This window comes from Mustela lutreola, chromosome 16 (assembly GCF_030435805.1).
Source record: "Mustela lutreola isolate mMusLut2 chromosome 16, mMusLut2.pri, whole genome shotgun sequence".
NCBI classification, from domain to species: domain Eukaryota; kingdom Metazoa; phylum Chordata; class Mammalia; order Carnivora; family Mustelidae; genus Mustela; species Mustela lutreola.
Genome location: NC_081305.1, coordinates 47,265,001 through 47,292,548, shown reverse-complemented (window position 1 = coordinate 47,292,548; position 27,548 = coordinate 47,265,001). Strand labels below are relative to the sequence as shown.

At 47.5% G+C, this 27,548-nt stretch overlaps 1 protein-coding gene across 8 annotated transcripts; it reads left to right on the top strand.

Moving 5' to 3' along the window:
* The first annotated feature begins 90 nt into the window (after positions 1-90).
* On the top strand, positions 91-25,579 carry ZNF274 (zinc finger protein 274). 8 transcript variants are annotated; one of them, XM_059152334.1, is made up of 8 exons: positions 91-225; positions 698-768; positions 1,485-1,611; positions 2,365-2,460; positions 18,727-19,209; positions 22,417-22,517; positions 23,682-23,808; positions 24,274-25,579. In XM_059152334.1, the coding sequence occupies exons 2-8, from the start codon at positions 736-738 to the stop codon at positions 25,185-25,187; spliced, it is 1,881 nt and encodes a 626-aa protein (XP_059008317.1). In that variant the 5' UTR covers positions 91-225; positions 698-735; the 3' UTR covers positions 25,188-25,579. The 8 variants fall into 8 exon arrangements, with proteins under 8 accessions (XP_059008317.1, XP_059008324.1, XP_059008318.1 ...); XM_059152335.1 differs by having other exon boundaries at positions 102-225; positions 618-768; XM_059152341.1 differs by lacking the exons at positions 23,682-23,808; positions 24,274-25,579 and adding an exon at positions 22,608-23,675 and having other exon boundaries at positions 95-225.
* Positions 25,580-27,548: the final 1,969 nt, after the last annotated feature.

Below are 27,548 nucleotides of genomic sequence, written 5' to 3'. Positions count from 1 at the left end.
TCGAGCCATCCCCCAATCCAGCTGGCCCACCGAGGGTCGCCGGCGAGGGCCCTCCACTGGGCGGCCCGGGCTTCGCCTGCTATTCGAGATGGCCGGCCAAGATGGCCGCCACTTGGGCTAGGTCGGGCGGGCACGCCGCAGGGGTGGCTGGGAGTTGTAGTCCAGGCTGACGCGCTGACGCATTTCGCCGCAGGCGGACGGTAGCCATTGCGCGCCGCGCGCTGGGTGAGTGTGGCGCGAAATCTCCCGTCGGGGCTGTGCGGAACGGTCCCAGAGCCACTCTTCGGGGTGTGCAGCCTCAGTCCATTACCAGCCAAGCTCAGCAGCCGGAGGCCGGCCTTGCCTGCCGTCTTCCCGCCGCGGGGCCGGAAGGAGCGGTGTGGCTGGGGACTCGGGGCCCTGAGGAAAGCAAACTCTGCAGGCGTGGGGTCAGGGCGGCCCGACCCGCTCCGAGCGGTGTGCGGATTGGGAAAGGGAGTAACTCCCTTTTGGGTGGGAAGATATGAGGAGGGTCTCCTCTCGACTAGGGGAAACGGGTCCTCTAGGTGTCGGGAGTAGGTGGAGACGACCCTTTCAGGGCCTTTTTCTAGGTTGGGGTTATCATTTCACGTTGATAGGACTGCTACTGGGCAAAGGAGGGGCCACCCCTCTGCGTAGCCCTCACACCCCTTCTACCTCCCAAATTCGACCTTCTCAGAACTGCCCACTCCCACGAGATACGTCGAGAAGGAAGGTATGGCCTCCGGGCTTCCGACGGCCTGGCTCCGTGTGAGTAGAGTTTCTGAGTCTACCCCTGGATCTGGGTGTGGGGGCGGCCGGATGGTAGTGGGATGCCACCTTCCCTGAAGTAATGTCAGGCCGCAGAGCATCTTGGGGAGGGTTGAGAGACTGGCCGGGAATGAGACGCTGCTGAACGGATGAACCGAAGGTTGCTTAGCTTTCCCAGAAAAAGGTTAGAGTACAGGCTGGGGTCTGGGGGATTCTGATTCATCCTTTCTATTGTGGGTAGGCACGAGTAGGTTTAAACAGGGATTAGACTCAACATTTTTATTTCAGTAGTACTTTGGCGTCTAAGCTGGAGGGGATTAAGGGAAAACAGGATGGATCCTTGACCCGTGAAGGAAGTATAGAAGCAGTACAGGCAGTGGGTGGGGGCTGAAGGCTTGGGTGTGATGATTCCGTTCTCAGGATTCCCTGCTAGGGGGTATAGACGCTAATTGCAGTATCCCCGAGTTAATGAAAAATGGAGAGGTCCAGAGAAAGAAGAGCCCTCTCTGAACTCTCATGCTGTCCTCCTTGCCGTGACCTGAACAGGGTCAAGTTTGCCTTTGCTCAGTTTAATACAATTGCAGGAACACTTGAGCCACCTGGAATGCATGCAGGTCACCTTGTAGACTGTGCCCTCACGTGCTGGGTCAGCCTTCCCCCTCATGTCAGTGTAGGTGACGACACACCGTGGCTGAACAGAAACCTGTGGGTTTTAGGAACCAGTGGCCTTTGAAGATGTGACCCTCGGTTTTACTTCAGAGGAATGGGGACTGCTGGACCTCGAACAGAAGTCCCTGTACAGGGAGGTGATGCTGGAGAACTACAGGAACCTGGTCTCAGTGGGTAAGGATGGTCTCCGTGTCAATAAAGATATGCGCTTTGCAGCACGAATGTGGTGCCTCTGAAGTGTGTGTCTGCTTGGGCTCAGGTTGCAGGGAGGAGCGTGCAGTTGTCATGGCCCTGGGGCCTGAGGGAGGCTTTAATTTGTACTTGCAGGGAAAGGGCAACTTCACATATGACTTCTGAAGCCACCTAGTCTGTCCCTCAGAGGTTTTGAACACTAGGGAGGAAGGTCTGTCAGGGATGTAGCTGACTGTAGTAGATGCTCATTCATGTAACAGAAATTCCATAGGATGTGGGGTCAAGTGTTCCAGCAGTTCAGGAGTATCACTGGAGACTGATTGCTTCCATTTCTTTGTGGTGTGAACTTTTCCACTCTTAGGTTAGTGACTGCATGGCTGTGGCATCCAGCATCATGTTCATATTCAGGGCGGAAAGAAGTGGAGGGGGCAGCCCTGACTAGTTCTCTTTTTCCACTTCCATATTTAGCAAGGGAGAAAAAAGCCTTAAGGTCCCCAGCTGACATATTTTCTTTGTATCTTGCCAGCCAGAACTGGGTCCCATTGCTTCTTTTAGTGGCAAGGGAGTCCAGGAAGGCACGTAGCTAAAAAAGGGAATGGATTGGGTTATCATCACCACGGTAGACCCGAAGTCATGCCCTTGGAGGGAAGAATTCAGGGACAGCATATGCCGCAGCACAAACGCATTTTCTCCTGAACACAGACCCCCAAGCCCTGTCTCTTTTCCCTTGGGCAGAACATCAGCTTTCCAAGCCCGATGTGGTATCTCAGTTAGAGGAGGAGGAAGCGCTCTGGTCGGTGGAGAGAGGAATTCCTCAAGACACCTTTTCAGGTGAGAACCGGGCTCACAGAGTCCTGGTAGGGAATGGGCTGACGGGTTAGTCAGGGACTAGTGTCTGAGAAAAGGAGATGGACAGGAGAAAACCCAGATGGGGTTGTATGAGGAGTAGCTGCAGACAAGCTGAATCAAACTGTTTTCCTCTGGTCTCAAGGGTCAGGGGTGTCCGACTTGGTTGAACATGAACTTGTTGCCAGTGGCAGCTTGGCCCTGGGGCTCCATCTGTTCTACTGTTCTTTCATGTAATCACCAGTAACTGGTGTGTCTTTCCAGACTTTTTCTTTATAGATCTTTGCAGGTATGTTTATGACTTGGGGGTGTTATACTATATACAAACAGGCCTGTTTTAATCATTTTAACATACTGTGATCCACATTTGATTTTTTCCTCTTGATAAAATCTTTCAAGTTGTTGGCAGAAAACTTCTTTGCATACATCTTTTTGCACTTTCAAGCTTTTTTGTGTGTGTGATTTTTTTTGTAGGTAGGATTTGTGAGATAGAACTTCAGAATCAGGGCGCCTGGGTGGCTCAGTGGGTTAAGCCGCTGCCTTTGGCTCAGGTCATGATCTCAGGGTCCTGGGATCGAGTCCTGCATCGGGCTCTCTGCTCAGCAGAGAGCCTGCTTCCTCCTCTCTCTCTCTGCCTCTCTGCCTACTTATAATCTCTCTCTGTCAAATAAATAAATAAAATCTTTAAAAAAAAAAAAAAAAAAGAACTTCAGAATCAACCAAATAGAAGCTAAAAATTTGGTAGCAACAGATTGCTGTCTAAAATCCTTTAAAATACATGGAGCTTCTCAGTTACGTGAGAGATTTTCCTGTTCATTGCCAGAAATTTAGAGTGATCTTAAGGTTTTCAGATTTGATAGTATGTTGAGTTTAGTTCACATTTCCCTCATGAAGTTGTTGTTGTTGTTTTAAAGATTTATTTATTTATTTATTTGACAGAGATCACAAGCAGGCAGAGAGGCAGGCAGAGAGAGAGGGGGAAGCAGGCTCCCCACCAAGCAGAGAGCCCGATGTGGGGCTTGATTCCAAGACCCAAAGACAGAGGCTTAACCCACTGAGCCACCCAGGAGCCCCATCCGTCATGAAGTATTTTTACAAGTTTACAGACCATTTATATTTTTTCTTTTGTGAGTTATATACCTTACTCCCCCTTTTTTTTTCTGTTGATTTTTGGGTTTTTTGGGTGCAATATTTTGTTGGGAACTCTTGATTATGGGTCTTAGTAATACAAATATCCCAGACAAACATTTATCACTACCTTTAAATTTAGTCGCCATAAAGAAGTTTTATGATTCAGGTATTTTTCCTTTCAAATCTGTTTTTATTCCTATTCATAACACAGAAAGGAAGATTTTATAAATACTTTCTTATGTTTCAGTATTGGTTTTTGTTTATGGCTGCACTTACATGGAGTTTCTTTATGTATAAGGCATGGAACGTAAGTTCTGTCAGCATATTTTCTGACCAGATTCTTCCACTTACCAGAAACACTTTCTTTATCATAGACGTAACTTCCCACAGTCCTCATGGGGTGCAGGCCTCCGTCTTGGTCCCTTCTGTGTCCTTCATCTCGGTCTGAGTAAACAACTTTTTTGCTGTATGGTTGGTAGTTTTATAACAAACTTGGATAAATGGGAGCTCCTCTCATTTAAAAAAAAATTCTTTGTTGTTCTCAACCGCATGGTTTACCATATGAACACTTAGCATCAGCTTGTCAGGGATTCTTTGAGAAAATCCTGTTAGAATGATTGGATTTAGAATTCCTTGAGGCAGAATTGGTCTGTCTAGTCAAGATTTGACACAAGTAGGGCGCCTGAGTGTCTCATTTGGTTAAACGACTGCCTTTGGCTTGGGTCATGATCCCAGAGTCCTGGGATCGAGTCCTGCATGGGGCTCCCAGCTCTGTGGGGAGTCTGCTTCTCCCTCTAACTGTCTCCTCTCTCATGATTTCTCTCTCTCTCTCTCAAATAAATAAATGAAAAATCTTAAAAAAAAAAAAAAAGATTTGACACAAGTATATAAAGAGATCTGCTCTCCTCACTGTGCTATGTCAAGCCTTCTGAGTGCTGTTGGGCTTTCTTTGTGGTTGCGGTCGATCTGCTCATATTAGTCTTTGCAATGTCACTTAGTTGACCAGATGAGCCTGGCATGCTGCTAACTTCTATTACTAGTTGCCTTACTAGTTTCTTACTGATTTTCTCAGTTCAGTCATTTTATCAGCAAGTATAAAGAGGCGACTGTATTAGTGGTTTTTTTTTTGTTTGTTTGTTTGTTTTACTTCTTTTGCCCAATTACATAATGACATTCATCACAGCTGGTACTTCTAAAACACTGAAGCTGAGAGGGTGAAGAGTGAATGTCTGACCTAAATAAGAAAGTTTCTCACCTTTGATGAGCATGTGCTAGACTCTGATTTAATTTAAATCAGTTATATCTGGGTAAAGAAATCGTCATTTAGTCCTTTCTGATAAATTATAGCAGTAGCCCCAGTTTTCCCTCATAGCCTTCCAAGGTAATCATAGTGATTATCTCTTTTGAACAGTTAACACAGTGACCTAATAAAAATAGAAGTACCTTTGTTGTAACATGATGCTGGCATCCACTGACACATCAGTATTCATAAATTAGGTGGGGGAGGTGGCTGGATTTCTTTCTTGTGGTTTTTCTTTTAAATTCTTTTTTTTTTTTTTTTTAAGATTTTATTTATTTATTTATTTGACAGACAGAGATCACAAGTAGCCAGAGAGGCAGGTAGAAAGAGAGAGAGGAGGAAGCAGGCTATCTGCGGAGCGGACAGCCCAATGCGGGGCTCGATCCCAGGACCCTGGGATCATGAACTGAGCCGAAGGCAGAGGCTTTAACCCACTGAGCCACCCAGGTGCCCCCCTTTTTTTTCTTTTAAATATTTTATTTTATTTATTTGACAGAAATCACAAGTAGACGGAGAGGCAGGCTGAGAGAGAGAGAGGGAACAGGCTCCCTGCTGAGCAGAGCCCAATGCGGGACTCGATCCCAGGACCCTGAGATCATGACCTGAGCCGAAGGCAGCGGCTTAACCCACTGAGCCACCCAGGCACCCTGTTGTGGTTTTTCTTAGTCAGCTTTTATATTGGGATGTGCTGACTTTATAAAGAAAACTTGGGATGCTCTCCCTTCCCTTTGTTCTGTGTGTTCTAATGCAAGTGATATTGGAACTACCTGCTTCTAGCTGTATTCACCTATGAAATCTGCACCTGATCCCCATCTTTGGTGATGATTTTCCACTTGCTACAACACAGACTGGCATCTGTTGTGACTTTCTGCCCTTCCTTTCCTGGACTAGTTTGATGGCTCAGCATTAGTGTTTTTTTCTTTTCCATAATCAGAGTCATTCCTTTCATTCCCTATGAATTCCAGCCATTAGCACAGGTCACTAGACTATACCTCACGTGGAAGGTTCCCAGCAACACAGGCACTTTGTATCTACCCACTGAGGTGTCTTTCCTAGTTGTTGCCCTTGCTCTGGCCTTCCACAGCCCCTTCCTCGGTGGTGGCACTGGTTGTGGCAGGTCTGTGTTTCATCCTCCCTGGAGCTCAAGTCCTGTGTTGGCAAACCTTCCAGCTTTGCATTTCTGGATGATCTAGTAGTTCCTCTAACCTCGCTGCCTGAGGGATTTGGGGCACATCTTGGGAGGACTGGCTTAAAAGGTGACGGGAGATTCTGAGGTGATATCCCAGAGCAAGAGACTATGTGCAGGGAGGCTTACCAGGACACTTTATTACAGACTGTGCCTGAGGTAATAGGTGTTTTCTGCTTTGTCACAGAGTCCTTTGCTTGTTGTTTTCCCTCCACTGCCTGTCCTGGTTACACCTCACAAATACTTGTGGAAGTTCTCTTGGGTCTTACATAGTACACTAACCACTTTGGTAGGGAACCAGAGATAACATAAGCCTTGCCATGCTGGACTTTGTAGTCTGATGGATTATGGCCTCTACAAACAAGTTCCCCAGATACAACTCTGAACAGATAAGTAGTGGAAGGACTGAGAAGAAAAAGAATGTGATGTGGGGGTCATTGGGAATTACGCTAGAGGAAGTGGTTGTGGGGGCACTGCAGGAGTGAAATTTTAAGCCAGTTCCCAAAGAAGAAGAAGTCTGCAGACATGTGAGTGGTGGTAAAGAGAGCTTTCAGATACAGAGACCGTATCTGGGGTGACCATGAGAATGGCGTAAGCTGGGCACACTCAGGAAACAGCCACTGAGTGGGCTGGGAGGAGGTAGCTGAGGTACACTGACAAACAAGCTAGGTTTGGCAATGCACACAGGGCTTCCACTGTGAGTAGAGTTTTGATTGTTATCAGGCAGGTGTGTGATGTGGCTTTTCAAGCACGCTTCAGGTGGTTATGAAGATGGAACTATAGCAGGGCACAGATGAAAGCAGGCCGGGGAGCTGTGGTAGGTAGCATCTAGGGAAGAGGTGATGACTCCTGGCCTGAGAATAACAGAGGGGCTGGGGAGAAGCCTGCATGGCCTTCTCCCAGTTCATAAGTGGATTCACTGGAGCCAGGTGAGTAGTGGCCAAAGGAAAGGAAGCTGCCAAGAATCCTTCAGAGGTGAAAGCTTCAGGGATTTCCTACGACTATTTGTAATGTATGCATTTACCATATACACTCTTTGTATGTATCATCATCTAACTTAAAAAGGAGAAAAATTATTCTTCCTGAATATTTGGTTTTAGTCAGTGACATGAGGAAATCTGGTAAAGGCATAAACTTCTGAAGGGTAGAAATAAAGGTTTGGTTTAGTCTTCTCTTTGTTGAAGTAATTTTAAAGAGACTTACATGAATGGTACAAAGAACTCCCCTACAGCGTTCACCTAGATTCAAGTTTGTGGAACTGTCCTATGTCCTGGCTCCTTCTGTTAATGAAGTGTGAATGAGAAGGGACTTGGAGACCTCCAAGTAGAGGTTTGTGAAGCCAGTGGAATGCCCTTCTCTGGACTTCAGAAGGAGTCGTGGCGAGGCATAAAGTCTTGGGAATCATAGGTGTTTGGAATGGCATGCTTTATTTACTGTAAGATGAGACCATCATCTCCAGCAGTGGTCTCTGCCATCACTGGTGTAGTGGTACCTCTTCCAATGCAGGGAACGGGGTTTAAGTGGAAAGCTCAGCCTTTCTGATACAACTCATTTTGTGTGGCTCTGCAGCTCTCCATGACAGCAAAAATGCCAGCACAGACACTGGCTGAAGTAGAAGGGACACTGAGTAATAAGTGCTTAAGACATGGCATTCTTTTTTTTTTTTTTTTTTTTTTAAGATTTTATTTATTTATTTGACAGAGATCACACGTAGGCAGAGAGGGGGGAGGGGAAGCAGGCTCCCCGCCGAGCAGAGAGCCCAATTTGGGGCTCGATCCCAGAACCCTAGGATCATGACCCAAGCTAAAGGCAGAAGCTTTAACCCACTGAGCCACCCATGCGCCCCTACATGACATTCATCTTTAAGAAGGCACTGATTGGGGAAGATGTTGTGAATATAAGGAATGTGGACCACTCTTTGATGGCACTCAGGTGTTTAGCCATCACTCTATCCTTTCAAGAAAGTATTGCCACATGTGTGTTTTGGCTGGAAAATGATATAACCTGGATTTAATCTGTCGGAAAGTAGATCTTTAGGAAAGCAATGGAGTAAAGACACTGAATCATGACCTTCAGGTTTTACAACCTTCGGATTACAGCTTGCAGGACATTTAATTCTTTGGACCTGTCAAGGAATGAAGCAGGAGAGATGAACCCTACAAATATGAATGTAGCAACACATAATTATTGTGAGCTTTAGCAAAAAAAAATAATTTCTACAAGGAGATTATTTTTGGGGAGGATGAGAAGGAATCCTTTTCTATCTTTTCACCCTTTGTGTAGCCTGAGAGGACTCAAACTATAAAGCAAATGTGTAGTGGGTGTAGGAAATCAGTTGTTTTACACAAAGGATAATTCATTTAAGAATAAGAGTACATAAATGTGTTTAGTGTGAGAAAGGCTGTTTTCATGTCAGCCTAAGGAAAGGCTCACATGGGAGACTAATGTGCAAAGTCCTTGAATGGAGGAAATTCTTGAGTTTTTTGATGTGAGAATTCAGGGAAGAAAGCCCAGGAATATTATCATAGCGGGAAAGGCTTCCGGCCTAGTTCACTTTGGTCTGACTTGAGAAAGTTCACACTGGAAAAAATAAAAACACAAAAACCCAGTTGTATCAAATGTGGTAAAGTTCTCACGCCAAATAATTACCTCTGAGAACTCCAAAGCCAAGGGAACATGACTGCTGTGGTAAGATTTCGTGCACAGCTCTCTTACTCAACATCATAGCAGTCATACTGGAAAACACCTGAGAATGCAATAAGCAGTGTTAGGAAGGCTTCAGAGGCACTGAACCCACTGGCAAGAAGTCCTTCAGTAGGAGTCCTCATTGTACTCAGCATCAGAGGACTCATATGAAAGCAGACCCTCAATGTAATCTCTGCAGGCAAATCATAAACCATAGTTCCCACTGTATTTGACAGAGTAGCAACAACAAAACAAAAAACGTATACTGGAGAAAACCACATTAAAGAATAAAAAAGAGGGGAACCTGGGTGGCTCAGTGGGTTAAGCCGCTGCCTTCGGCTCAGGTCATGATCTCAGGGTCCTGGAAACGAGTCCCGCATCAGGCTCCCTGCCTGGCAGGGAGCCTGCTTCCCTCTCTCTCTGCCTGCCTGCCTCTCTGTCTACTGTGATCTCTGTCAAATAAATAAATAAATAAATAAAATTTAAAAAAAAAATAAAAATGAAATATCTTATTCTATTTTTATATCAGATAAGCATGCAGTAGGCAAACTCTAAATAAAACTTTGGTCACGTAAGTATACAGATACAACAAAACAGATCTTGTCTTTCCTATCTTGTTCTGTTATCTGACCTGAACGTCTAGAACAAATATTAAACAACATGAGGGGAGTCTTTTAGTTTCCCATGTATGTTCCAAGTTGCTAAGACAGTGACAGTCTCTAGCTCAGGAAACTTGGGAGAAGGAATGGAACAAGAGGATGTCTTCAAATCAGAGATTTTTTTTTTTTTTTTAAGACTTATTTATTCGACAGAGATCACAGGTAGGCAGAGAGGGAGGCAGAGAGAGAGGAGGAAGCAGGCTCCCTGCTGAGCAGAGACTTGATCCCAGGACCCTGGGATCATGACCTGAGCCGAAGGCAGAGGCTTTAACCCACTGAGCCACCCAGGCGCCCCCAACTCGGAGATTTTGAAGACAATGCCAGGCTGTGAGACAGGAGGGTGGGTAATGATATAGGGAAATCTTGAAGTACATAATACCGTTAAGAACTCTGACAGGCTCACATCCTAGGGAGTGGGCCAAGAGTTTTGAATCTTGAGGGACTATCAGAACATTTTTGGCAAGAATTCAGCCTGGCAGAGTGTGGTCATATACTGTGCAACTGTTACTCAAGAAAACATTCTCTGTCACCTTCCATATATTTGCTCTTTTGGACCCATGTAATCTTGATCCTTTTATCTGGAAACTGCTTTGCCTGGAGTCCAGATGTAATTCCTGGGATAATTTTAAGGCCCGAAAATGCCTTTTAATTGATAAGAAGGACAATAGGGGCACCTGGCTGGCTCAGAAGGAGGAACATGTAACTCAATCTCAGGGGTCTTGAGTTCAAGCTCCACAATGGGTATAGAGATTGCTTTAAAAAAAAAAAAAAGAAGAAGAAGAAGAAGGAAAAAAAATGAACTATGAAGCATTTGACTCCAGAAGTCCAAAGGAAGGAGGAAAGATAAATATGGTTCAAATATGTGAATCAAAAATGGAGAAGAATAAAAAGGAACCCAAGCTAATTTTCTGGGAGGGTAAAATGCAAAAACCAACTGATAAAATAGAGGATAAATAAAAGGCAATTTAAAAACCTGCAGGGGGAAAAAATAAAATAAAAACCTGCAGGGAAACCGCAGTACACACATTCAGCAATATGTATAGTTTTCAGTGTAATACTTTGTACAGCTGTAACAAAGTGAGCCAGGTCTGTGTACTGATGTGAAAGTCTCCAAGATATATGTGTTTCTTAAATATATAGTTTAAGATGTATAAAGTACATAGATGCACGTGATATCAATGTCTTTAAGAAAATAGACAAAAACAATTGTGTCACTTGGTTATCACTGAATATAGAAGCTGGTAGGCTGTGATGGCTTCCTGAGAAGAAACTGGTTGGGAGGGTAACGTTGCATTTTAAGAAATGTTGCCCATAACCATGCTGATAAATCGAAAATTGCTGTCTCCTTCCTGCTGTATTACTAGTCCCTGACACGGTATAGGTGCCCAGTAATCGTTGAGGGTAGGGATGAACAAACAATAAAATGCAGAGATATCTAGAAAAGTGTAAGGTTGTCAAAATTGGTCACAGGAAAAATACCAAAGTTAACTTTATTAGAACAAAGTGGCCAGCTGCCTGTTACTGACTTGGGCAGTGAGTATTTCCCTACCTCTTGTTAAAAGACAATTTCCATGAACATGAGCAGTTCAGTGACAGAACAGGTTGGAATGTTGACCGATTCCACAAAGTATACTTAGCACTGTTCTCACTAAAGCATAGAGTAAGAAAAATATTAAAAAGGAAATATTTGTAATTCAGCGATGACTTGGAAAAAAATGAATCCTCTGAAATAGTTTTTAAAGAGTTAATCAGTGTGACAAATTATAAAATAATAGACTAATAGCCTTGGCTTATACCAGGAGTAGCCAACTTAAAAGATTTTAATAGGTTTTTGAAATGGGATCTAGGAATAAATTATTTAAGAAATGATTTGGAACTGATAAGGAATAAAGTATTAAGGCATTTCTATTTGAAAAAATTGTAAGTGGGATATAGAATAAGTGGAAGCAATGACTTTTTTTAAATCATTAGTTTCAGAGGTAGAATGCAGTGACTTCTTTTTGAGGACTTAACAAAGGCTAGAAGTGTATGAAGTCCCTTTCTTAAATCCTACCATTATTCCAGCCAGCAGCCTCTAGAGAAGTGTTGATGGAGCCATCCTACCAGTGGAAGCAGAAATGCAAGTCTCTGTCCTGGCTGGTCTGGGAAGAAGCAGGAATGTAAACCAGGTGTCCTCTTACCTGATGGCCTGCATTCCTATCCTGCTCAGGCTCTAAAGTAGAAGGGAACTTTGTAGCAACAGCAATCATCTCGTAATAATTTACAGGTGGGATCCAATTAAAATGCTAGTGAGATTTCCTGTATTTTGATAAAAATATGGGAAAATCAGACAGCTAAAACACTCAAATCACTCTTTGAAGCTGTGTTGCGTCAGTAAATACTGCTTGAGCGCCTGTCAAAATGCCTTAAGTGTTGCGCAGGGTAGTAAAGCCCCTGTCTCCTTGGGTCTGCATTCCAGAGGAGGGGCTAGCATGTGGCTGATTACATGTGAACAGAATACAGTGAACTTGAGCAGTTCAGTTCCTCAGTCACACTGGCCATCTTTCAGATGGTCACTGGTCACCTGCTGCTAAAGACTACTGTGCTGGATAGTGTATCAAGAACATTTTTTTTTTTTAAGATTTTATTTATTTGACAGAGATCATAAGTAGGCAGAGAGGCAGGCAGAGAGAGAGAGAGAGGATGGGAAGCAGGCTCCCCGCTGAGCAGAGAGCCCAATGCGGGGCTCCATCCCAGGACCTGGGGATCATGACTTGAACTGAAGGCAGACGCTTAATGACTGAAACACCCAGGCACCCAGTCTATTTTCTGATTCTGCATCTTGAAACGATCCCAAACACCAACACAGACTTAATATTTTTTTTTTTTTAAGATTTTATTTATTTATTTGACAGGCAGAGATCACAAGAGGCAGAGAGGCAGGCAGAGAGGAGGAAGCAGGTTCCCCAATGAGCAGAGAGCCCGATGAGGGGCTCGATCCCAGGACCCCGGGGATCATGAACTGAGCCAAAGACAGGGGCTTTTTTATTTTTATTTTTTTTTAAGATTTTATTTATTTATTTGACAGATCACAAGTAGGCAGAGAGGAGGAAGCAGGCCCCCTGCTGAGCAGAGAGCCCGATGCGGGGCTAGATCCCAGGACCCTGAGATCACAACCTGAGCTGAAGGCAGAGGCTTAATGCACTGAGCCACCCAGGCACCCCTATCAAGAACACTTCTTTTTTTTTTTTTTTTTTTTTTTTTTTTTTTTTTAAGATTTTATTTATTTATTTGACAGAGAGAAATCACAAGTAGGCAGAGAGGCAGGCAGAGAGAGAGAGAGAGGAGGAAGCAGGCTCCCTGCTGAGCAGTGAGCCCGATGCGGGACTCGATCCCAGGACCCTGAGATCATGACCTGAGCCGAAGGCAGCGGCTTAACCACTGAGCCACCCAGGCGCCCCTCAAGAACACTTCTTAAAGAGCTGCATTGGGCAGTGCTGTAGAGAAGGTAGAGAGTGAGTGATAATGAAGCAGATACTTCAAACTGGCAGTCAGTGCCCTGAAGAAAAATGAAACTGTGGAATATGCTGGAGGGAAATGGCATGGGTAGGCAGAAGTACTTCAGAACTGAGCAGGAAGACTGTTCTAAGGAGGTGATACTTGAGTTAAAAACTGGAAGAGGGGGGCGCCTGGGTGGCTCAGTGGGTTGGGCCGCTGCCTTCAGCTCATCATGGTCTCGGGGTCCTGGGATCGAGTCCCGCATTGGGCTCTCTGCTCAGCGGGGAGCCTGATTCCCTTTCTCTCTGCCTGCCTCTCCATCTACTTGTGATTTCTCTCTGTCAAATAAATAAATAAAATCTTTAAAAAAAAAAAAAACCTAGAAGAGGTGCCAAGTGAAGATGTCAAAAAGACTACGAGGCAGGGATAAGGGGAGTACAAATACCTATAGACAAGGCATACTTTGGCACGTTGTGAGAAGCACCCTTTGCTGTAAAGGACATAAAATAAAGGGTTTGGATCCCAGCTGTGGCCTGGGCAGGGCTCCTAGGTGCTCCCAGCATGGATTTCCCCTTGTATGAAGGACGGAAGGTTTTTTTTTTTTTTTTTTAAGTTTTTATTTATTCGACAGAGAGAGATCACAAGTAGGCAGAGAGGCAGGCAGAGAGAGAGAGAGGAGGAAGCAGGCTCCCTGCTGAGCAGAGAGCCCGATGTGGGACTCGATCCCAGGACCCCGAGATCATGACCTGAGCCGAAGGCAGCGGCTTAACCCACTGAGCCACCCAGGCGCCCAAAGGATGGAAGTTATTGCTTAAGGGATTATGGTATGTAAAGCCCAGGTCTTGGAGACCTTCATGTAACAGTAATTATTGTTACTCAAAGACTTTGATGTAAAGAAGATCATCAACACCTTTGGCAGGTCCTCTGGGCCTGGCTTTAGGGTTTTGAAGGCACAAGACCCGGTTGACATCCTCAGCAGTCCAGTGGGGTAGACAAACTTAGGTGATGGCATTGGGTGCCCAGCAGAGCTGAAGAGTGAATGATGGGGAGAGGAGGAGAAAGGATGACGAGCAGGGGACATTCTGGACAAGGAGGAAAAGGAACAGGGGAGCGCACAGAGATGAGGGGCGCTGAGAGAAGCACTCTTCCTGATCCTGACCCCCAGCAAGAGTGTGAAAAGTCACTATTAGTAACTGTTAGATTTGTGGACTGGTAGCCTTAGGATACCAGATTATTCATGAACTCTTGAGCACTGAGGGAGAGCTGGCTTACCACGGAAGGGAAGCAGCAGAGACAACATGGGAGAAGAAAAGTAAGGACGAAGAAAACAGCAGCTCCCATCAGCCTTTCCTACATACTATACCTAATCACTTGTGTCTCTAATAAATTAAAAAGGATTAAACACCTTGCCTAAAGGCTTGGGAATTTGTAAACAACTCACTTAATAGATAGTTGCAAATGAGGGGACTAAATTACTCAAATGCCCAGCCCAGATCATTTAGCTGGGGGACTGGAAACCAGTTCTTGGAGTTGAAGTCGATAGACTGTTTTGTGTAGCCCCACGCAGACAAGCGGGTCAGTGATTCCCAGTATGCCCCAGTGAGTTGAGGATCCAATTCTAGCTCTGCCGGCTGGTAAACTTAAGAGGTTTCACTTTGTGAAGTGGGACGGCACAGACAGTGGTTGAGGGACGTCTAAAGGATGAGATTCAGAGGACTACAGTGCCTAGAATGATGCATACCCACCAGCCTCTAGGTTTGAGGCCCGTCTCATTCACTGCGTAGCACCCAGTCGGTGCTCTACGATTACCCTGCAAAATGTGCTGTCCTGAAGCACGGCTACAGCCGGGAGAGCCAGGCTGCAGATGCACTGAGCTCTCAGCACCACAAGGATCAGCACAGTTCCCAATGTACAAACCTACAGGCTCTAAAACTTAAAACGGTAAGAGTTAAACATTTTTGAATGAGCATTAAGTTCAAGATCTGGAGAAATTGCCCTGGTTCCTCCAAGGATAAGAGGAGGAACAAAATACATGATCAGGATTAGATAAACCGGGGCATGAAGTGAAATAAAAACCTACAGTTAATTTAAAGAGAGAAAGTACTAAATAATGCCTGTGATTAACCAAGGAGTAAAACCGAGTTTTAGAAGTTAGAAGGCTGGGAAGCATTGTGAAGAATGAAGTTTTGTTTTGGTTTTGCTCAAGTTTAATGCACGATTATTGCTCAAAATGGTACTCGTGGCCCAGCAAGGAGCCGCTAGGGAGCGCTACCTCCCCTCGCGCCCCAATATCTCTATCAGGGGCACTTTGAAGGTCCAGGGCTGCTGGGAATTCGGGAACTTGCCGTCCCTGGCTTCCTGAGTTACTCTAGGGAAATTTCAGGCTCTTAAGAGCTCTAACTGAAAGGGAGGGAATACGTGAACTCTGCCTTCAAATCAGGAATTGGGGCTGGGGTAGTGAGCCAACAGAAGTCCTGAGCACAGGAAGGTAATTAAACGCCAGACACAACGCAGGTGTAAACGAGTTGGAAAGGAAAGCCCCCCGGTAAAATTAATACAAAAGTTTAGGGGAAGGGGTCGGAAAAGGGATATAAGCCTAGGAAAGGATGTGGCTGTGGCTGTTGCCAAGATTAAAAGCGCGGACCAGGACGGGTTTTGCAACCTCAAGCGCCCAAGGCCCGTCCCGGGCGGCGGGCGCGGCCCCACCCATCGCGAGCGATTCTTGACCCCGCGCTGACTCACTTCTTGGATAGCGCGCCAGCAGTCTCCAGCAACAGGTTTGTGAAACCGGTAAACGAGGAACCCACAGGCGAACCAAGACTTGTAATCAGGAATTTGGAGTTGGGGGATGGGAAGCTCTACGGGAACGGGAAGGATTTCGAGTCGGGGGCACGAAGATGGACTAGGAGTCCGGGTGCGTCGCTGCCTTAAGGGGAAGCGACTGCGCTCTACCACATTTGCCCCAAGGGGAAAAAATGCGCAAACCAGCAAGGAGGGTGTGGAAGTTCCAGCTGCGCCCGCGCCGCCCCAGGGCGCGCCCGCCCTCACGGGGGGTCGTAGGAGGTCATGGGAGGGACAGAGCGGAAGAGGCCGCAGCCCCAAGGAGCCGCCGCCGGGGCAGGGCCTGGGCCGGGCCCAGAACCTCAACATGGCGGCACCGGAGGTCTATGTCGCGGAGGCCCCTGGGAGCTGTAGTGCGCCCTTGTCGGGCGAGTGACGCACTTCTGGGCTGGGCCGGAAGTTGCGGCCTGCGGTCTTCCGGACCGGGGATGGGGCGTGGCTGTGCTGACTTGGTGTCACCGCGTTTACCGCGGGGAGCGGGAGGGAGGCTGCTTCAGTCTCCCGAAAGCGAGCGGAAACGTTTGCTTGTGGCTGCAGCCTCCGCCGGAGCGTCTTTCACGCCAATGGGGAAGCCCAGCCGCCCAGCACTGTTTGAAAAGCTGCTTGATGGCGGATTTGATCTGCAGGTGCTAGCAGTGGGCGGGGAACTGGCGGCGCTTGGGCAGGCCGCCGCTGTTCGCGTCTTTAACGAGTCGGTGGTTCTTTCTCTTTCTCTTTTTCAATAACACAGCTGCAGTGACGCCATACCAGTAGCTTCCTGCTTTTTTTTTTTTTTTTTTTTTTCCCCGTGGCAGCAGCTTTTCTGCGCTGGAAGAGTCACACTAAAATAACGCTTGCACGTGAATCCACAGTTTCTTGAGCCCTGTTTTAACACCGCCTGTTTTCCAGTTCTGCTCCGTCGTGTGCCCTTGCTCAGCGATGTGTTGTGCAAGAAGGACCCCCCAGGTGAGGGTGGGCAGAGGCTGCCTTTTGGGAGCGCGCTGCGAAGGAGGCAGGGACTGGGGAGAGTTACAGCGAGAAAGGAAGGTTTTCCCTGGAGGTTACTGACTTGGATGGGCATGAGGAGACACTGGCAGTCGTGACACAGGCCCTGGTGGTCTGGGCTTGTTGACACGGGTTCCAGTGTCAAGAGTTTTACGGTCTTAAGTGGTCTCGCTCTGAATACTCCTTTTCTTCGTGTCTTTTTTCTTTTTTTCTTCAAGATTTTATTTATTTGACAGAGATCACAAGTAGGCGGAGAGGCAGGCAGCGGGCGGTGGGGTTGAGAGGCAGGAAGCAGGCTCCCCGCTGTGCAGAGAGCCCGATGTAGGGCTCAATCCAAGGACTCTGGGATCATGACCTGAGCGGAAGGCAGAGGCTTAACCCGCTGAGCCACCCAGGCGCTCCTCTTGTTGTCTTTACATCTGTGTTTGTCTTCAGAAAGCTCCTGGACCACCAGTAGATTTATCTGATGAAAGTCCCCCAGCCTTCCCCTGGGCATTTGTTGCTAAGGCTTTGAATCCACATTGTTCCAGGTAGAGTTGTGCTAATCAGGTGTATTGAAAACAGCAAGGGTGAGAGAGTACTTTTTTTTCTAGACATCAGCCCTGCCATTTCTGTGTTTATAGAATCATAAATCTAATGAAAGTAAACTATAATCCGTGGTTAAATTTTTTCTATAAACTTTTTTTCTTAAAGCTTTTAAGTCCTTTAGTCAATTAGCATTTCTTTCTGGGAGTCTAGAGAGCTTTCTTATTTCCTATTGGCTCGTGTTTTCTCCTTAGCATCATAGGGCCATGTTGGAGTTCTGTTCAGTGTTCAGCAGATGCTCTTGTGAACTCTGTGCCAAGACACAGAGCCGCTGACTTTCCCAGTCATCTTGGCCCCCATGGAGGCAGGATCAGATTCTGTTCCCTGTGCATGGCTGCAGACTTATACAGCATCACAGGTCTCTTAATCTTTCTTGCCTCTTCGTTTTTTCCCCCACTCTGTATTGGAATATAATTTATATACCATGAAGTTCACCTTTTGATAGTGTATGTTTAGTGATTTTCGTTATATTCACAGGGTTGTGTAGCCATCACTGCAATCTAATTTCTTTTTTTTTTTTTTTTAAAGATTTTATTTATTTATTTGTCAGAGAGACAGCGAGCGAGAGCGAGCATAGGCAGACAGAGTGGAAGGCAGAGTCAGAGGGAGAAGCAGGCTCCCTGCGGAGCAAGGAGCCTGATGTGGGACTCGATCCCAGGACGCTTAACCAAGGCAGCTGCTTAACCAACTGAGCCACCCAGGCGTCCCTGCAATCTAATTTCAAAACCTTTTCCTCATCCTCCAAAAAAATCATTTTTATTAGCCAACACTCCCCAACTGCCTCAATTCCCTATTTCCTGGGAACCACTAATCTATTTTGTGTCTGTGTTGGTTTCTTCTGGACATTTCATGTAAATGCAGTCATACCATAGGTAGCCTTTGGTGTTTGACTTCTTGCACTCAGCATAATGTTGTCAGGTTTCAGCCGTACTGTAGCCTGTGTCAGTACTTTATTCCTTTTTACTGCAAAATAATATTCCATTGTGTGGGTATAACAAATTTGGTTTATCCATTCTTCATTTGGTGGATATTTTGAGTTGTTTCTGGTTTCGGCTCTTATGAATAGTGCTGCTGTGAACATTCCTCTGCAAGTGTTGGTATTGACCTCTTTTCATTTCTCTGGAAGGTATACCTAGGAGAATTCCTGGGTCATAACATAAGTCTGTTTAACTTTTTGAGGAGCTCACAGGCTGTTTTGCAAAATGGTGCAGCATTCTGTGTTCCCACCAATAGCGATTTCTCCACATCGTCACCAACAGTTGTTACCATTCATCTCTGATAATAGCCTTCCTTGTGAGTGTGAGGTAGTATCTCACAGTGGTTTGGATTTACATTTTTCTGGTGGCAGATAATGTTGATGTGCTTGTTGGCCATCTGTCTGGCTGTGCTTTTTTGACTCACAGAGTATCCTACAGCTCCACTGGACCCTCAGTTGGATCCTCTTCCTGCTGGGAATCCCCTGATGAAGATTGAAGTCGTTGAAGTCCTCACACTGAACCAAGAGGTAGCTCGTCCCCGAAACGCCCAGATCCGGGCCCTCTATGCCGAAGATGAGGGCCTGAGCTCAGATGTGCTCGGGGAGCCCACTCAACAGCTAGGCAAGCAGCCAGCTGACCCTGAGGTCGCGCGCCAGAGGTTCCGGGGCTTTTGCTTTGAGGAGGTGGCGGGGCCCCGAGAGGCCCTGGCCCGGCTGCGTGAGCTGTGCCGCCAGTGGCTGCAGCCCGAGGTGCACTCCAAGGAGCAGATGCTGGAGCTGCTGGTGCTGGAGCAGTTCCTGGGCTCACTGCCCAGGAAGCTCCGGATGTGGGTGGAGTCGCAGCACCCAGAGGACTGCCAGGAGGCAGTGTCCCTGGTGGAGGATGTAACCTGGATGTCTGAGGAGGAAAGTAAGTGCAATGGAGGGGTAGAGAGAGACACTCCTGTGGGGGCATACTGGAGGATGGGGAGAGGAGGAACTCAGGCTTCCTGGGAGAGCTTGGGGAAAGGTCGTGCTGTTTCCATTTAGGCCAAGGGCATCTGCTTCCCGAACATGTTTCTGAGTCAGTTTTAGATGCTTCCTGGCTGAAGTACCTACCATAGTCTCTAGGTCATAGAATCTGAGAATGGCCTTATCCCTGGACCTCTCTGTGGAAATGGAGAGTCTCAGGCTGCACCTCACAGCTACCGAAACCTTTGGGTAGGCTCTGGGACTACACTCTAACCAGCCGTCCCGAGGCTTCTGAGAGAAGCTTACAGTTAAAGCCTTCATTTTCGTCCTTTTGGGATCTTTTCTGTACTACAAGCTAATAGAAAATATTATTTTAATCACATAGGTATACTCCCAGAATGCACTTTTTTTTTTAAGATTTTATTTTCTTAGGTAATTTTTGTACCCCATGTGAGGTTTGAACTTACAGCCCCAGATCAAGAGTGACATGCTCTACCAACTGAGCCAGCCAGACGCCCTCCCAGAGTGCCTTCTGATGTCATGCGCTCAGTGGGGGCTATGGATAAAGTGGTGACCAAGACAGACAGGACTCAGACTCATGAGTTCAGTAAGCCTTAGGTCCAGCAGGACTGATGGGAATTTGACAAATATGCATGTGACAAATACGGGGTTGAGAAGAACTCAAGGGTGCCTGCGGAGCTCCAGGAGGCAAACTGCTGTAGCCAACATCTGGTGTGGAGTGGAACTCAGAAGTGGGCAGGAAGGGGCACCTGGGTGGCTCAGTTGGTTAACTGGCTGACTGTTGATTTCAGCTAAGGTAGAGAGATTGAGCCCCAGGGCAGGCTCCATGCTCAGCAGGGAGTCTGCTTCTTTCCCTCTCAAGCTCCCCTTTATCCCTCCCCCAATTATCTCTCTCCCAAATAAGTAAATCTTTTTTTTTTAAGATTTTATTTATTTGTTTGACAGACAGAGATCACAAGTAGGCAGAGAAGCAGGCAGAGCGAGGAGGAAGCAGGCTCCCTACTGAGCAGAGAGCCCTTTGTGGGGCTCGATCCCAGGACCCTGGGATCATGACCTGAGCCGAAGGCAGAGGCTTTAACCCACTGAGCCACCCAGGCGCCCCCAAAATAAATAAATCTTTAAGAAAAAAAAAGAAAAAGAAAAAAAGAAGTGGGCAGGATGTGCCAGGCAGGGAGCATCACCTGTGAAGGGCCAAAATAGGAGCAGTAACAGTATAATCCAAAATTAGAAATTGGGAAGGTCTTTAGTAGAAGGGAGCAGGGGCAGGGCTGGCAGGCCCCTTGAAGAGATTTTTTATGTTGTCCTAAAGCAATGAGAGGTGTCACTCTAAAGCAGTGGGAACCAATCCATGAACCCTCCCTAGAGACATGTGGCATGGTGTGACTGCATTTTAAAGACCGACCAGGTAGCAGCTTGCTCTGGATGGTGGACAGAGAAGAAGGTCAAAATGAGAAGCAGATTGGCCACCCAGAGCTATCACTGTGCCCTTCACGCAGTGTGGTGCCTAGGGCAGGAGTGACAATGGTGGGGAGAGGAGATGGGAGTACATGTGTAGGGTGCATTTGGGCGTGAGATGCCATGAAACTTGATTTCTGTCCGGCTGAGTTCCATGGAACACGGACGCTGAATATATAACCTCACACACTGAGAGTGATTTTTCAGATGCCATTGATTAAACCGAGGGTCTTGAGACGGGGAGGTTATCTTGGATTACTTAGGTGGACTCAAATGCAATCACAAGGGTACCTACAGAGAAGTAGTCATGAATTAAGGGTGGAGAAGACATATGACCCCTGAAGTGAGGTGACACGAGAAAGGGCCAGAAGCCAAGTATTTTAGGTGGCCTCCAGAAACTGGAAAGGTGAGGAATACATTTTCCCACAGAGCTTCCAAAAGGAAGGTAGCCCTGCCAACACCTTGATTTTAGCCCAATGAGGCTGGTGTCAGACTTCTGATCCATATAATCACAAGAAAGCAAATTCATACTATTTTTAGCCACTGTTGTGGCCATTTGTTATAGCAGCAACAGGAAACTGATAGAGATGCCGAGGAGATAGTTGTAGAGCTCACGAGATGAAAGCGAGTCTGTCATAGGTTGCACACCTTGGGATGAAGTCAGTTTATATCATAGAGGACGGGGCAGAGAGGGCTTACAGATAATTCTAAAAATCCTGCATTTGTGATCAGCAAGTTAGTTGGGACTCTCAATTGTGATTGCCAAGGGAGGAGAATTTACTGAAAAAGTCCCAGGGTGATCTGCTAGCTTCAGGCATGGCTGGACCCAGGGCCTCCTGTAGTGTCCTCAGGACTCATCTCTCCTCTGTCATACTTCTCCTGGCCTCTGTCAGTTTCACTCACAGGCAAGCTATCTCCATGTGGTACCTCCCCACACAGAATTTCTCTTTCCTAAGTGTTAACAAAAGCCTCTTTGGCTCTGATTGTCTAGCTGTGGGCCCTGTATTCATCCACGATCCAATCACTTTGGCCAGAAGGAAGCAACAGCCTGGTGTGCAAGCTTGTGTCACTTAAGTGTTCCCCTTGATGGGGGGGGTGAGGTCATTATAGAAGCCCATGGACCACCTGGGGACAGATGAAGAGTCAGGCATGAAGGAGCTGTGGTTGAAAGGGGGCCGTAAGGCCAGTTAGAGCTGTTTTCTAAGGTAGAGGAAACTTGATAGAATTCTCATCAAGATGGGTATGTGTTATGAGAATAAATCTAGTCTTGGGAGTTAGAGGCCAGAAATGGGGTCTTTGTTCTGAGGACAGGTGTGAGGCCAGCTGCCGACGCTAATGGAGAGAAGAGGCAGCTGCCTTGGAGTTGGGACTGGGTCCAGAACAGTGTCTGGTGAGGGAAGGAGTGAGATCAGGGGTCTCAGCAGTGGGGACACCAGTGCTCTATAGTCATATGGGGTGATGCATCCTGAACGATCCAGATGTGGGGATTTGGGCACGGGCTGTGAAGAGGAGCCAGCATGGGGACCTGAGCTGGCGAGGAGAAGGTGGGCACAGATGTCCCTGACAGCAGCAGCAACAAGATACACATGTGCTGGCCCCATGGGTCCCAGAAAGAGAAATGGCTGTCACTGTCCTGTCCTGGAAGTAGCACCACACCTGGCTGATCACCTGTGCTGATGTCTCCTCCCAGCATTACCCGGCCAGGACACCACCTGCTCTCTCCAGACCACGGCTCCTGAGGAAGAGGAGGAGGAGCAAGTGACTACGTGGCCAGCAATTGAACCACCTGAGGTGAGTGAGGAGTGCCACCCCTTCCTTCTCTGGTCAGAACATCTCCTGTGAGATGACCTCCCCTTCCACCTCTCATCTCCCACCATTCAGGCCTTTCAGAGTTTCTGATTGTGAAGGGCTGGACTGCCTTGCTGCGACCATGGAGACCAAGAAAGGGCACAGTGACTAGAAGTCAAAAAATTTGGAGGCAAGAGGGAAGGGCCAAGTATTGAAAGACACTTAGGAGCTCCAGGTAGGGGCTTGTGGACCATGTCTGGATCTGGGTGAGAACAAGAGAGCTCTTGTCCTTCAGAAATGCATATGTAGGTATTTATGACAGAAAAAATTGTCTTGGATTTGCTTCAAAAATATCCCAGAGCCAGGACATAGGTGAAACAGCATTGTCCCTGTCTTGCTAACTACTGAGGCTCAGAGAGTACGACTGAATGATGGTGTGTGTGTGACATTGGTCAGCACTCTTTCTGATGCAGGTGGCTCACAGCTGGCTCAAGCATAAGGTAAACTTACTGGCTCTCACATAACGAGTGGTCTTGAGTAGGCTTCAGGCAAGGCTGTATCCAGGGGCTTCCTGGTGTTGAGAGAGGGGTATGTCTGTCTAGTCCTGGTCTAATGGTTCTGCTTTCTCCCATTCCTTCTCAAGCAGACTCTGCCCCTCATGGGCAGAAGACATCCCACATATAGGCCCAGTGCCATGGGGAGGCCTCTTCCTGCTGGAGTTCTTACCAGCTCCCCAGAAGGACTGACCTCAGTGTAGCCTCTGGTTACCCACCCTCAAGCAGCCCTAGTCCACAAAGGCAGTTCCTCCACATGTCGGGGGTGGGGGGTATGGCTAGTCGGGGGGTTTGTCTCAGGGGCAGCCTTCTGTAGGGAGTTGCTGGGAAATGGTGAGCTGCACCCAGGGGTGGGTAGAGTGGAAGCAGTTTGCTTATAGCACCTGTAGCTCTTAGCGAAGCAGGGACTCTGCCTCCAGCCTGGACCCCACACTCTGATTTTGTGAGAATTTTGTGAGAAGGGACTTACTGGGCCTCTTATGGCCCAAGTCAGCATTTCTGTGCAAACAGGGGTGCCCTCTACTCAGCAGACTGTTGGGAGGCACCAGTCATCCTTCCTTCTGTCCCTGTCAATGACCCTACCGCTTAGCAGACACAGAATGTGGCATTGCAGGAACCAGTGACCTTCCTGGATGTGGCTGTGGACTTCAGCAAGGAAGAGTGGGGGCTGCTGGACCCAACACAGAGGACTGAGTACCATGATGTGATGTTGGAAACCTTTGGACACCTGGTCTCTTTGGGTAAGGTTCTGCCCGTGCTGGCCACTCCAGCCTTCCAGGACTGGGAGCACCAGAAGCCCTGGGCTGGGGCTCTTGCCTTCTCTGGACCTAGTGTGAGAACTGGGTATGCCCCGGAGAGTTCCGTGCACCATCTGTGCCTTCAGCTGGCCCTGTGGACCTGGAGGGGTGGACACTGTGTGGGCAGCAGCAGCCTCAGATCCAGTGAAGGACTGACTTGCTGCCTACCTTGAAGGCATAAGAAGAGTCAGAGAGCCAGGAGAGTGTTCCCAGTTCCAGCCCCGGCCCCGGCCCCAGCCGCCGAGCTCATGTTCCTCCCTTTGCTCCTTCATGCTCTTCAGAGTCCCCCCAGGCTGTAGGACTGTTCTTGGGGGGGAAAAGCAGCTTTTGAATACTTAGCTATGTCATAACTCCTAGCCCATTTAGCACTTTCTCTCTACCGTATCCATACCTTTTGGGTTCTTTTAGGGTGGGAGACTACACTGGAAAGTAAAGCGTTAACTCCGAAGTCTGATACTCCTGAGAAAGAACCAGCCCATGACCTGAAACTGGAAGAATTCTCAAGGGATGACACCTGGTCCCCTATGTCAAGAGATGTCTCACAGGGTGAGGCCCAGGAAGTCTTAGACGCAGCACTGAAGCGGGTAGGGCCAATTCGGGAAGAAACCCTCCCTCAGAAAAGCTCCTTGTTGCGGGTGAACACTGGCCTTGGCACAAGCCATATTTCACTCCAGAAAACTCTCCCTAGAAAACGCTTGCGTAAGCGTGGCTCACGGGTTAAGAAGGTGACACGTAGTCCAGGTGTAAAAATTCATCAGAAGGACCGCAAAGGGGAAAAAGCCAGAGAAAACAGTGGTTGTGGGAGAGCCTTCAGCCGGAGCACTCAGCAGATCACATTCACAAGAATCCACAAAGGGAGCCAAGTCTGCCGATGCAGCGAATGTGGCAAAACGTTCCGGAACCCAAGATATTTCTCTGTACATAAAAAAATCCACACAGGAGAGAAGCCGTATGTGTGTCAAGACTGCGGGAAGGCATTTGTTCAGAGCTCCTCCCTCACACAGCATCAGAGAATCCACACTGGAGAGAGGCCGTTTGAGTGTCCAGAGTGCGGGCGGACCTTCAATGACCGCTCGGCCATCTCCCAGCACCTGCGGACTCACACCGGAGCCAAGCCCTACCAGTGTCAGGACTGCGGTAAAGCCTTCCGCCAGAGCTCCCATCTCATCAGGCACCAGAGGACGCACACTGGGGAGCGCCCCTACACGTGCAACAAATGCGGAAAGGCTTTCACCCAGAGCTCACATCTCATCGGGCATCAGAAGACACACAGTAGGGTAAGATGCAAGAAGAAACAGCCTGCCTCACAGCCGTCCAGCTGAGCCAGGCGAAGATGTCGCCTCTTCAGCCTGACCCTGCCACGTAACACAAACGGGCCTGAACCGAATATGAAAGCAGCACTGAGTGATGATCTCAAAAGCAAAGGACAACCAAGGAGACCGCCCTGCACAGGAGTAAAAAAGAAAACTGGTGGGGGAGTTGTTGCTAATGAATATAGGTTGGGAAAACATTTTTCACTCACTTGATTTGCTGGTCCAATTTGGTCATTAAAAATGATAACAGTAAAACTCGAAAATGCTTATAATGTAAGTTTAAAAAGTCAGGTACCAAAAAGTCTGTGCACTGATACTTTATTTGTGGTAAAGTATTTATCCATATGGACAAGGCCTAAAAGAGAACAAGGATAAATAAACTGTATATTTCTGTGATAGAATCTGTGTGTTTTCCTCACCTATTAAATATCTTTTCATTAATAATTTCATATTTATAGTAAGCAGCACGAAAACAAAACATTGTCAGACCAGTTCTAGAAGACTCTGCAAGGCTGCAGTGCCTCTGGCCCAAGATTCCAGATGAGGTAAGATGAGTGGATCACTCTGATCCTTAGAACATCATCAACATGCAGGGAATGTTAGGTTAAGGGAATGGGAGCCTTGAACAACCACTGGAGGCCTAGAGGGAAGGAAACCCCAGGCCAGTGTGGGAACTCCCCGGGAATGTTCATTCACTTCACACATCCACTTTTCCCACAGGACTCCTTCAAGGGAAGGAGTTACCCTTACTGGATGCTCATCACCAAGTTAAGGAAACTGGCAGCATTAGGGCACGTGTTTGATGCCCACATTTCATGTTTTACCTGAAAGGACAGATTAAAAGCCTTTCTCTAGGTCACACAGCCTGTAACCTGCAGCCCATCCCACTCCTTGCTCTACAACTCCACCTCTGCTCTCTTGAGTTGTGCATAATATTTCAATACATGTTTAAAATTCTGGGTCAGATACTGAACTTGTGCTCACCAGACATTGGCTGAATGCTGCTAGGCACACCTCTGGAGAGCATGTCAGCCCATGCTAACAAGGATGAGGCACAGTCATGCCTTCTGGAATGAGAGTACCTCACTCCTTTCTCTACAGGAATGAACAGACCCTGGAGAGAGACCAGAAAGAGCCAGGAGGCCAGGTGCCTGGAGACTGGTGATGGCACGCCCCCTGTCCTATTGCCCTTCATGCATCAGGCACTGCGCTCAGGGCTGCTATATCACATTTAAACATATTAACACGTTCACATCTTCGAGAGATGAACTATCTGGGGGCTGGAGAATTTACCAGGGCCTGCTGCCCGCCCTCCCCTGGAGACCTTTCAGGAGGGGGAGAGCACTTTGGTTTTTTTTTTTTTTTTTTTAAGATTTTATTTATTTATTTGACAGAGATCACAAGTAGGCAGAGAAGCAGGCAGAGAGAGAGGAGGAAGCAGGCCCCCCGCTGAGCAGGGAGCCCAGTGCGGGGCTCGATCCCAGGACCCTGGGATCATGATCCCAGCCGAAGGCAGAGGCCTCGACCCACTGAGCCACCCAGGTGCTCCGAGAGAACACTTTTAATGGAGAACATCAGCAGTTCCTTTTCCAAGTCCTAGTGATGCAGAGATGTCTGTTTGTTTACCTTGGGACTGGCCTCACCGTGATGCCTAGTGTCCACTGGTGAAGGCCATAACCGTATCCTCAAACAAGGTCAGTTCATCTTGAAATGTCATATACTGATTTGTTGCCAGAAGATGGTCTCTGAAGGAGGTGAGCTAACTGCTTTCACATCCGTGCTGGTTTAAGATATGGCTACAAATGCTTTGCCTTTCCTCCAGTCCTAGAATCTGGTTGGGCTTGTGACTGCTTCCATTCATAGCGTCGGCAGAAGTCACGCTGTGTAAATTCCATGAGATGAGGCCATTAAGGATGCTGGGGTTTTCTGTTTCCTCAGGGAAAGGAGAGGCGGTGTTGTCTGCTGGAACTGGAACCAGGCTACATGATGTTGGGTGGCAAATGAGGAGAGGAGAAATCATCCCCTCAGGGTGAACAGATGAGGGGGAGCTTGCCTAGAAGCTCAGCCAGGGCCTCTGAGGTTTGGGGTCACTTACTGTAAGTGACCAAGTTGGAAATCCCATTGGCTGCTTTAGAAGGCCAGAGAAATTCCTCTCTGAAGTAAATGGGAGAATTCCCACTTTCCTTAAAGTAAGACGAGTTGGTGTAGGATTTGAATATACTAAGGTGGTGGTTCCCCATCTTTTCCCACCCACATAAATCATAGCAGCAGCACCCACTGTTACATTCACAAGTTTGTCATCAGGGTTCAGTGTATCTGAATCTCCTGGGGGGGTCACAGGAGGCAGAGAGACGGCCCCACAGATGTCCA